At 39.6% G+C, this 12,254-nt stretch overlaps 1 protein-coding gene across 2 annotated transcripts; it reads right to left on the bottom strand.

The window, feature by feature from the left end:
* Window positions 1–1,762: 1,762 nt before the first annotated feature.
* On the bottom strand, window positions 1,763–10,988 carry eif5 (eukaryotic translation initiation factor 5). Of its 2 annotated transcripts, none has more exons than XM_043697485.2 (11): window positions 10,435–10,988; window positions 9,618–9,897; window positions 9,458–9,539; window positions 7,826–7,998; window positions 6,622–6,733; window positions 6,410–6,534; window positions 5,918–6,079; window positions 5,039–5,200; window positions 4,634–4,798; window positions 4,085–4,222; window positions 1,763–3,855 (listed from the first exon to the last, which is right to left on the bottom strand). In XM_043697485.2, the coding sequence occupies exons 2-11, from the start codon at window positions 9,687–9,689 to the stop codon at window positions 3,760–3,762; spliced, it is 1,287 nt and encodes a 428-aa protein (XP_043553420.1). In that variant the 5' UTR covers window positions 9,690–9,897; window positions 10,435–10,988; the 3' UTR covers window positions 1,763–3,759. The 2 variants fall into 2 exon arrangements, with proteins under 2 accessions (XP_043553420.1, XP_043553418.1); XM_043697483.2 differs by having other exon boundaries at window positions 10,743–10,988.
* Between the last annotated feature and the right edge of the window lie 1,266 nt (window positions 10,989–12,254).

Here is a 12,254-nt window from a genome sequence, read left to right as displayed (position 1 = left end):
TCCGCTCATTGTTTTATAGTTAAAAGTTGAGGCATAAATCTAGACATTATGGAATAGGCCACCGCGTAGATGATAGGAAACCTGGGTGGAGGATAACAGGTGTCTTAGCTAGATGCCCTATGGAAATGCATACTGATTTCATAGAGGCATACAAAATTGTCAAATGTTCAAAAATTCATTAGATTAGATTACATTACAGTGTGGAAACAGGCCCTTTGGCCCAACAAGTCCACACCGACCCGCCAAAGCGCAACCCACCCATACCTCTACACTTACCCCTTCACCTAACACTACGGGCAATTTAGCATGGCCAATTCACCTGACATGCACATTTTTGGACTGTGGGAGGAATCCGGAGCACCCGGAGGAAACCCACGCAGACACAGGGAGAACGTGCAAACTTCACACAGTCAGTCGCCTGAGTCGGGAATTGAACCCGGGTCTCTGGTGCTGTGAGGCAGCAGTGCTAACCACTGTGCCACCATGCCGCTCACTTAAAAGCTATTTCAGATAGATCAGAGGTCAAAAATGTATACTTTTCAAACAAGGTTAAATTACTGCTTTTGAGTAGCTAAATCTCCTAGGAGGTATTTGACACTCCATCCCCAATGGACCAACTGTTTTTCTCAGCTCATTATCACAACCCTAACTTTATACTACATAAGTGAATGCACATTAAGTATGGTTAGCCACCACAGTCAGTATTCACGATTTGCCAGTTCTCCAAGCAGCTTTTTTAATAAGACCTGTGATTCTCTTGCAAATTAATTGATCAAAGGTAATGAACTGCTCTAAGTTGACCCCTTTGTGCAGCTTTTCTTTTGACACTAAGAAATACGTATCTAAATCATGATGTATGTTATTCAAAAGGTTTGTGTAACCTCGTGAATAATATAACTATTATCACACATTTATACTCCTGGTTTCTGTTGTAACAGCTGGAATAGTAGTATGGACCAAGTTCTATGAAAATGGGATTAGCATACAGTTTGGCGTAGATGGAGCCAAAACTTTCCCACTTTAGGTTCACAGCACGAGTGCTATTGGCTATAGAACATCAACATTTTATAATTACATCTGTGGACTGGAGCTGGACTAAGTAAATTTGAGTGAGAATTCTTCAAGGTAAAAGATACCACCTGGGAAATTTGGTTGATATGCACCCTAAAGATTCTGCATCTGTTTTCAGTTTCAAATGATTTGCTGACTGGAGATTTCCACTCCATATTCCGTCTAAATGTGCACTTCATTTCAAATGAAGTCTCTTTTTAAATTTGGTTATTCTGGTGCACAGATTCCACATACAAGTCTCAGTACTCAGTCCTGCATAAAAGCCCACCACAACTTTGCAGTTTGGTGGTCAAAAGGATGAACTACATGATCTCACATTATTTTTGCTGAGGTAGGTACAATGATGGGTTTTATATGCAACCTGAGTATACAGTAGTAAAAATGAAGTAGAGAAATTCAACATTTAGTTGTGTGGAAGGTAACATTTTACAAATCTGAGTCTCATAAACGTACTGAACTTCTCCAGCACTTTGAGGCAGCTAAAACATGGTTGCTATGGGATATCCTGGTAGCCAGACATCTGACAACACTGCTCATTAATGCAGGTGAAGAACTAAGAATTGAGCTGCAGCTCTAATGTAGTTTAGTGAAATTAGTTATTTATGAAACATTGAGAATTGTAGCCATGAGTAGATACTGGAGTTAAGTGGATAAGTTGAAAGACTTACAAAGATGACAAGCACAACTGAAATAGCTTACATAAAAGCTAAGCTAACTTTATTCACATGCAATATGTTTCTACAAGAAAATAGAGAACTGATCAGATTTCAATTGGTTTTGAACTCATGCTCTATGGTTTATCCTTTAGATGCCAATGACTTGAAGTCAAGAATGGAGGCCAGGTTGAGAATCAGCAAATTGTATATCAAAATATAAAAAGCTGTTAAGCCTTGATTGTTTCAATATAAAACACTTCACAACATACTGCCTTACCACAATCCTATACTGTGTCGACTTTAAAGGATTCATTCTCTTGGAAAGGCATTGACCTTATACGGATAATATTCAGGAAAAAAAAAATCTTTTGTTGCTGGCCTGGTCCAGTGAAGGAGGGGAAAAAAGCAGTAAGAAAAACTAATTGAAATCAGAGGCTCTCAGTAAGTGAGGATTTATTCACAGCCCAGAAATCAAAAGAAAGTGGTATGGCTCAAAGTGTTATTCCTTATCAGCAGGGTGCAAATATATGAAACAGTAGCAGTCCTGCATCCAAGAGATGTAAATTTCAGTTGTTATCTTTTGTTCAGCTAGATAAATTGACATACCATGCTTTAATGCAAACCACAAAATTGAAAACTGATAAAAATTTGGTCTGTCACATCCTAACTGAAGATCTCAGACTTTAAAAGAGAACACTGGCACTATTGTGACTAGTTAATACTTTTAAGTAGCAAATATTTAAAGATTTTTTCAATGTAGGTCAATTACAACTAGAATGATGCGTGAACAAGTGATGTGCAACGGTTGCTAGTAGACTGAGCAAATTTAAAGTCAATTTTGCAGTTATGTACATATTCTCAAATCAATGGCTACCTTTCACAATTGGGTGCCTAATCTAGATTTTTTTTCCTTAAAGTCTGTACACAAACTTTGAAGATCAAAAGGCACATGTGAAGCATACCCCAGATCAGGATAAATTTACCATCTTCCCCTTGCAGTTTTTGCTATCATGTTATGTTATAGGAATGCTAGACCCCAAAAGCCAAATCTCAGACCTGATTCAAGTAGAGAAGGTCAACAAAACTAGAGGGAAATTCAAAGTTGTTCTGGATCAGGAGAAGCTTTACTCAAAATGAAATCCACAGTGGCCAAGATTCAAAGTATCCAAGATTTTAAATCTCCAATTTTTATACTTTCAAGACTAAGTAATTGAACTACCAAACATTAGAAAAACTGCCAAAATAAACATGCATTTAAATTGTAAGTGTAAGTGAAAAACCTTCACTTCTACCAAGCAATAAGTAATTCCATTGTCATACCATGTGCATCAATACCAGCTATTGCACCCACAAAAAGAAAAAGCAGCAAATTCTGAGTTTCGATGACTAAACAGGACTGTTAAACACACATACACAGGTAAGTTAAGTGGGTGAGAGCACTCAGACTCTGCAAAAAAGTTCACCCATCATCCAAAAGACAAATATATTGCACAGGAAATGTGTAATTAAATGGACTGTTTCTTACCTCACTACAAACTGCTTAAATCATGAAGCACTCAATAGCAGTATACTCTTACATATAGTTAGGCAGTTGAAGCAATAGCCTCCACATCCAGTGAAGCAGTTCAGATTTTAATAGGGAATTAAAACCTGAAACTTGTTTGACAAGTTATATTTATATACTGAATAAAAACCCAGGTGCTGGTATGCAGAACACAAACCCCTTTAATTTGTAATTTACATCCCTGTAGAAATGCATAGTAAATGCTGAAGTGTTACCCAATAGCAACAAGAGAAAATGTATAGACAAATAAAAAAAAATTTGCAGGACCAGTCTACCATTTAGACTTTGGACATGCTGTCAGTTCCTAACTGGTAGGGAGGCGATGGTGAAGTGTTACTAGAGTCATATTGGAGAATTTGACTAGCAGAGTCCGAATTCAGCAACTGCCGTTTAAACACAGGAATTTCTTCGTTACTGACTGCTCTGCTGCAAGATTTATGGGTTGATTTTGTCCCCTGCAAGAATACATCAAATAGCATCAATATCTATATCCTCTTCCTCTTTTGTCTTAATGGGTTTCAGAGTTTCCACTTTCAGTTCTCTTGCAGAGCTATCGTAAACCACCTGTAAAATAAACAGGATTTGTTTAATGAATGCAACACACCCACATTATGCATAAAATCCCAGATTTCTACAAATTAGAGCTGCCAAAACCAAAAAAAAAATTGGATAGATGTACTAGATCAAAGGGTACATTGACAACTGAAATCAACACTTAGTACACATTGGAGCACTAGTGTTCTAACTTCATAAGTTAGAAGGGAACTAAGATAGTTATAATTTAAATATTTACCTCCACATCTTTCTCCTCTTCAGATTCCTCCTCTTCCTCTTCAGATTCCTCTTCAGCTTCTTTTAGCCACTTAATAAATGGATCTGCCTTTGCATGTATCTCTTTGGCAAGTTCTTTGGGGACATACTTCTTGGATACCTTGCATACAATAAAAATTCTAGTTAAATCAGAACTAAACATCAATACTGAAACCCATACACAATGTTAAGCTACTAGTTTTTTTTTTAAGTATTAGACTTCAGATTGCAGAACCTTGACTAAGAACAAACAAGGTGCATAGAATTAGTCACCTCTAACTCAAAAAAGTCAGACTAGGAATTCTCAAACTTTAAAATTGAGATTTTCACTCAACTACCCTTGAAATTGAACGGATGTCATTCAGCCAAATTCTCAATGGCTCTTAATTTCAAATACAGAATACTGATAAACAATCCATTAATTGCCAGTGCATAGTAGTACATCCACCCCAACTTTTTCCATCAATTTTTACAAAAACCCAATACATATCAACATTCAGCCAAAAATAGTTTTCACATTTGTTCAACTTACTTTCTCAGCCCAGGCAAGAATAACCTCTTCTTCCAAGAGATCAGCATCATAAAGCTGCTTCAATACATGTGGAACTCTGGGCAGCAGTTGGTCCCGATGTATTTTCACCAGACACTCAAAGCCACCGAGTAAATACTTCTGAGCCTTTTTATTACCATGGCAGAACTGTCAAGTGAACAGTTTGTAAGGCAATGTTAATCTAAAGTTTTTTAAAAACGAATTTCTGGAGATACTCCATTCCAGCAACACCTATGAAGCAAAAGCAGTTAGGGTTGATTCCAGGGAACTTTCAGACCCACCATCTGCCTTCTCTCCATGGATGCTGCCAGACTGGTGGAGTTTCTCCAGCCATGTCAGATTTCTAGCATCTGAAGATTTGTTCAGTTGGAGGGAAAAACTACTTACACGTAGAAAGTGCCGTTTATATTTCTTGATCTGATCTCGTATGTTCTCATCAAAAAGCAGCTCACTTAGTATGAGAGGGCCCATAGCTATTACATCCAGTCTTTCAGCTTCTGATCGAAGATCTTTATCAGCAGAATCAATAATGCCCTCTTCCTTCTTTTTCTGCATTTTAGATATCACAGCAAAAGTTAGCAAGTTGATAAGATTTCAGACTTTCAATAATCTCTGTTCAGAAATCAAGTGAAGTCAATAAAGCTTGTTATAGCTAATGCACCCACACATGGGAGAAGAGGAACCAAACTTAAAGGCAAATTTCCATAATTGGTATTAGATCAGAGTGATTCTAAACCCAACTTCTGTACAGCCTATATAAATACTTATTGTTCATGCTTGCCTTTAGTCAGAGCATCAAGTCCTGGAGTTGGGATGTCATTATGATACAGCTATACAAAGCCATAATTTGAATACTGCATACAGTTCTGGTCAACCTGCTACAGGATGTTATTAAACTGCAAAACGGAGCAAAATTTTTTTTACTATGTTGCCAAGACTGGAGTATTTGAGTTAAGGCGAGGCTTATTTGGAATGATAAAGGAAATAGTAGAGACAGGTACAACACAGCATTTAAAAAACATTTGGACAGGTACATGGATAGGAAACATTGAGGGATATGGGCCAAAACATAGGCAAAAAGGGATAGTTCAGTTTAGGAAACCTGGTTAGCATGGATGAGTGGGGATGAAAAGCCAGTTTCTCTGCTGCATAGACTCTACTTAAGTCTCTAAATGGAAACCATGAGAAAGTTAGACTTTGAATTTCAGAAGCAAAGCCATAAACTCAGGGGCCAATATATTTGAAGATGCAGGACATAATGAATACCTTGACAAAGTTGTAGAATAAGTTCACTCTTTCCTCTAATGTTTTTCCCAGATCATCACTGAGTGTCAAGTTTTTGGCATGCTCACTGATTTCACCCATTCGACGCCTCTGGGCTTCCTCTGTAGTTTCTTCACACCAATCATCGTCATCATCTTCACCATCCTAACGGAGAAGTGGGTTAATAGATTAACTTTTCCCCCTCCAGAGACTCTATGAACATCAAGCAGTTTAACTAAAATTGTGTGCAAGCCAAGCCAAAGTGGTAGGTCTGGTTGAGGAAGTGTTTAGGATCCAGACTGTATTGCTCACAAGCAGCATATTCAAATCAGCTTCCAAAAAAAAATTGGATAAAACATTTGGAAAAAAAAACAAGCCAGTAAAGGAGAAAGGAGAACAATAAGGAGTGTAACTTGTTAAATTGTCAAGAACTAGCAGCTGAAATAGCCTGTCTGGGATGTTCTGCAAATTCTTATGTACAAGGTGAAGATTTACCACTGCTTCTGGTGCATCAAACTCATTGTGGGTGGATGATTCTGAATTAGGTACTGATCCATTCTCCTTGTCTTTGCCCTTTTTGGTTTTCTTCTCTTTCTTGGCTGAGCCACCATCTCCATTTTCTGGAACACATTATGTAAATATCTTAATTACTGCTGGATTTCAGCTTTGCAACTCAAATGGTAAAGAAAAACAAACACTACACTTACCAGGTGGATTTTTAAGAATGAACGTGCAGAGTTTGTGGCGTGTGTCAAGCATGCCTCTGTATCCACAGGCTTTACAGGAAATACCAATAGTTTGTTTCTTTGGATTGACATGCTGAAAAATTAAGATCACATCTTTGTTAAATTTGAAAAACTGCAGGTCATGTACAGTTTACAAAACTCCATTTAAACCAAGGAGAAAAAAGTAACTGGGTTCAAGTCTATGTCTAAAGGTTTAATGTTGGATATTCTGCAAGTCTAATAGAAGTATTATAATTCTCTGCCTGCTACCTATTTACATCAGCTCAGTAACAACTCCCCCCCCCCCCCCCATCAAACTAGAGGGGAGAGAAGAAAATTGAAGTCTAAAATAACTTATACTAACGCCACAGTAAACTCAGTACAGGAGTAATGCTGGCAGCTACATGAGGTGTAAACACCTGAACAGCAACCACCTGAATTCAGCAAATGTACTTTTTAGGTTTTGTGGGCACAGGAGGCAATGAAAATTATACTCATGTTGAGTTTGAAAATCAGTGCAGAGCCAAAAGTAGTTAGAAGATCTGTTTCTCAAGTTTGCTTCAAGCTTTCATTGGAAAGCTTCAGGTCACAATAGCAAGCACTAAAGTAGAAGATTAAAAAAAGTAAAAAACTTGGGTCCATGCCTGTGGCCTCAACAGGGATATGGTGCAGTGACTAGTCTGTTAACTGGATCATTGAACAGCAGTAACTGTATGCTTAAAAAGTACAAACTGTCACTTGGGAGGAAAAAGGTTAGTCTTCCTTCTCCCAAAAATGACAAAAGCCCTTTTGAAATACTGGAGGACATGGCTGTGGCATCATGCTGTGGCTGGTGAGGAACAAATTGGCAGAAGATTGAAGAGGGCCTTGAAGGTGTCAGTACATGAAGTCTATTAGACATGATAGTGGCCTGCCAACATTAGGCAGAAATCCTCAAATGGAGACGAGCAGCATGGCAGGCTGCAAAGACAGAAGAACTGAATGAATAAAATGCACAGGTTTGTGGAGCTTGTGATAGACACTGGCAAATTGAAAACATTCAAACCTACAGACAAAGTGACAAACTGCACCAAGCTTTTCAAGAGACCCCTACCCTCAAAATGGTTTTAATCATGCTCCATGTAAAGCTAGAAAAAAAAAGTGTTCTGTACTGACCAACAGTATTTCATACTTACTGAACACTCACCAGGTCAGTTTCAGGATTCTCACACTCATTACAAAGGACAAATTTCCTAATGAATCCATCCAGCATGTCTTGCAGCTTATTCGCCTCATGAGATCCATTCACAATATAACGGTCATTCTTTGAATCAAACTGGGTCTGAGCTCCCAGCTCACAACCAAAAAACTTGGTGGGATCTAAGATTTTAAACAAAAATGTTCAAATCAAAACATTACAGAATTAGTAAAATTTTCAACTTTTAATATCCAGTGATCATCAAGCTCAGCCAAAATAAGATAGTACAGCTGACTTTTGCATTGTTTCAGCAACCAGCATTTACCACCTGCAAATCACAGATTTAATTCAGTGATCTTATTTTCTGCACCAGGACAGTCCGACGACTAGGGTTTGGCATTAGATGAAAGGACTAACTGCAATCAAAAGTACCTCAATTTTTTTGCAGCAGACCTCATTTTCCCCAAATTACATAATCTAAAAAAAAATTGAAGTGGACAAAGTGACTTTATGCCTCAGCAATTCAGCTATTAAAACCTAGATATAAGTACATGTAGTGCTGGGATTGTTTATTTAAAAAGGGTGCAATGGATTTATGGTTTGAGAAAGCTGTACAGATGTGCTCCATAGTACATACAGCCGAAGATAACCTCAATTCTTATATTTATAACCGACAGCCAAATATCTAGTTATTTCACCATGTAAAGAATAAAGCAGATTTCATTAAATCCCTTCATTATTTTGGGAAAATATGCCCTTATTCATCACCTCCCTTCAGGGTGGAATAAGCTCCAAGACAGATATTGAAATTCAATGTTTTTGTTTTAAAAGGCTGATTCAGAACAGCTCAATGGGAAATTCTACAGAAAATGCAGATTTAATAAGCCATTGTTATGTGGTGGGCTTCAACCAAAAAGAATGTTGTGAAACCTGAAATGGTTCAGAAAAGATTTACAAGGAGGCTGCCAGGGTTGGAAGATTTGAGCTATAGGGAGAGGTTGAATAGGCTGGGACAGTTTTTTTTCCTGGAATGGATGCTAAGGGATGACCTTATAGAAGTTTATAAAATCACAAGGGGCATGGATAAGATGAAGAGACACGATCATTTCTCTGGGTTGGAAGAGTCCAGAACTAGAGGGCATAGGTTTAGGGTGAGGTGAAAGATATAAAAGGGATCTAAGAGACAACTTTTTCACAGAGGGTGGTACCTGTATGAAATGAGCTGCCAGAGGAAGTGTTGGAGGCTGGTACAATTATAGCATTAAAAATACATCTGGATGGGTGTATGATCAGGAAAGATTTAGAGGGATATGGGCCAAATGGTGACAAATGCCAGTTGATTAGGTCAAGATATCTGGCTGACATGGACAAGTTGGACCAAAGGGCCCTTTCCCATGCTGCACATATCTACATTACACTCTCCAACACTATTGTCAACTGTTGGAATTTTTCATTAAAATAACCAGATGGCACAAGTGGTCAGACTAGCTACCTATTTCTAAAATAGAATGAGAGAGATTTTAATAGCTAAAGCTTTTGCATCGGTGTAGAACAGTTAAGAAAGTGAACTGTAATAAAATTTCTAGTTAGAGCTAGACAATGGCATAACCTCTGGCATATGAAGCTAGAATTAATACTTACACGTTGGAGGCCGATTAAGCGCCTTGGCAACATCAACCATGTTGACTATTACTGTCTTTATACCATTCCCTTTGCCCTCGACCTAAGGAAGATTACATTTTAGCTTTTGACAGTCAAGTTCCAAGTTGAAACCAATTCAAACATTTCCAATCACTCTTACCTTAGCAATCAGACGGGGCATTTTGTACCGATAGAATTGGTCAGACACACTGCGGTTGACGTTGACAGCCATTCTGGTTTACTATTAGATTTATGAGTAAAGTGAAAAGATCTTTGAATGGAATTTTTTGGTATCTTCTGTCTGAAGAAGAATGGATGACATAAACAATTGCAAGTGTACTCGGTCTCTGACATGAAAAAGTTTGCGCCACTCAGGCTGCAAGTCCCCCGTTTGTTGGTTAGGTTTCCCCGACACAGGTACCAATGGCTGCGCAACAGCTCTGTGGTGCAAGAGAGAAATAAAGGGTGAGAAATTAAACAAGGTATATTACTTCTCTCATACTCTGCATAGGGACATCTTTGGACTGCAGATTGGAAGTTATAGTTTATAAAGTGTTCTACAATCATTACATTAGATCAATAAAAATTATGTAGCTTTGTTTCCTTAAAACAGGAGAAAGGAAAAGAAGAGTTAAAAATACAAGCACCTCTCCTAACACAGATGGATTTAATACATAAGTGTTCACCTCAGTCACATATTCAAAGTTTGTGACAAATACAAAGTACTCATCTATAGTTGTATAGATGAAAAAAAAATGCACTTGAGCCAATGGCACGAACCAACACTAACGAGAGTAATAAACGATCAGCCAGGTGGCATTTTGGTGACAAGGGGGTTTATTGAGAAGGAGGCGGCAGCCAAGCGCTGAGTCATCGCCTGATGCAGCAACCCAGCGTCCGCAACACGTGAGTCACTGCCCAGCACTACCATGCGCAATGCACACTTTGCAGGGCAGCGAAAAAAATATTCCACTCACCTCAGTGGAGCACTTCTGAGCGACTACCCATCGACGGGCATTCAAGGAGAAACAAGGTTGCGAGATTGCAACACTCGGGAGGGGCCCACCATAGTATATCAGTACAAGCCAGGACCATCCGACCAAGTGGCGCAGACTGCGTCACACGGTCATGGAGGGAGGGAGGGAGGGATCACTCAGTTCCAGCCGGGCCGCACGGCGCCATTTTGAGAAACCCCTCATCCAGTTTTCCCAACACGTTTCAGCTATCACCCATCCACCTAACCGCACCCCAAGTTAAATTAGCTACCTTATACGGAGAACCTTACCGTTTTCACAAAACAAAGACATAAACACAAGCCTAATCACTCTTGGATATAGGTGAACTACTGGACGGCACGTAACGGTGCCGAGACGCCGAACTCCTTCTGTGCGCAACAAATAAAAAAAGCCCGTCGGTGGAGCGAGACGCCCTCGTTTGCGGCAATCTGTGAGCGAGAAAAATCACAAAGTCAACGTGAATCCCAAACGTTCCCAATTGCCGCCTTAATTCTTGCAATTTGGCCCGACTAAATTATTTTAACAAGCTCGCCCTCCCGCTCTAATCCCTCCACCACGCTCACCTCCACGACGTTTGCCCCACCACCCACAAAAAAAAACGCCTTTCTATATCGACGCCAGTTCGTGACGGTGCAACCTAGCTTGATAGCATGCTAAACCCGCCTCCAGCCCGTGCTACGATTGGCTGTTGCTCAGCTACTGGTTTGCTCATTGGAAAGCCGTGGCTGCGGCTTTTGTTGTACGTGTTTCAGCGGCTAGTCATTTAGTGTGACGCCAACGCGCAAGGTTGTGAAGTTTGGTTGAGGTGAACGCGTGTAGGCGTTGGTGATCTCGCGAGAGCGGACTGGTGTGTCGGTTGGCTGAGCAGTTGGCAGGGTTGAGGCTGATTGCATCATGAGAGAGGTTGTGAAATTGAGAGCCATTGTCTCTGCTGCTGGGTGAAACGGGTCAGTTTAAGTTTCTAGAAGAATCGGCTGCAGCGTGGTCGTGTTTCCAGCAGTTATATAAACAGTAAAGATGCAGAGTGCGCATCAATTTTTATTTCGTCTGCTTGAGATTGTGTATCGATCACAGTATATGTTAATAATTGCGGGAGAAAAACGATAGGGATTGATATCTGCATTTATATAGCGACTTTCACAATCTCAAAGAGACTTGACAGATGATGAAGTCCGTTTGAAATGAAGTTTCTGCAGTTATATATAGAAACATATTAGTGAACAAATAGTTCACGACCAGTTATGCGGCGATAAATAATAAATAAAGAACTCTCGTCCTCTAAATAATACACCATGCGATCTTTCACATGCATTTATGAAAGCAAATGGGCTCATTTTCAGATTTAAAAAAAGCTGAACACGTTTGACAGTGTAGCAACAAACCGTATAGATTATGTACTCGAGCGGGGTTCTGTCTAATCACAAATAACACTGACTGAAATTCCGTGTTTTGGCAATGGACTCCAATGAATTTGTGGAGTGCAGAGTACAGAGGAGGAAATGTTGGATGTCTCGAAACGCATAAAAGTGGATAAATTCCCAGGACCTGATGTGGTGTACCCTAGAACTCTGTGGGTATCTAGGGAAGTGATTGCTGGGCTTCTTGCTGAGATATTTGTATCCTGGATAGTCACAGGTGAGGTGCTGGAAGACTGGAGGTTGGCTAACGTGGTGCCACTGTTTAAGAAAGGTGGTAAGGACAAGCCAGAGAACTGCAGACCAGTAAGCCTGATGTCAGCGGTGGGAAAGTTGTTGGAGGGAATCCTGAGGGACAGGATGTAC

The sequence above is a fragment of the Chiloscyllium plagiosum genome, unplaced genomic scaffold (genome assembly GCF_037043375.1).
Source record: "Chiloscyllium plagiosum isolate Xiang-an unplaced genomic scaffold, Cpla_swu_hap1 HiC_scaffold_8, whole genome shotgun sequence".
Classification (NCBI taxonomy): domain Eukaryota; kingdom Metazoa; phylum Chordata; class Chondrichthyes; order Orectolobiformes; family Hemiscylliidae; genus Chiloscyllium; species Chiloscyllium plagiosum.
This window is presented reverse-complemented; position numbering and strand designations above follow the sequence as displayed.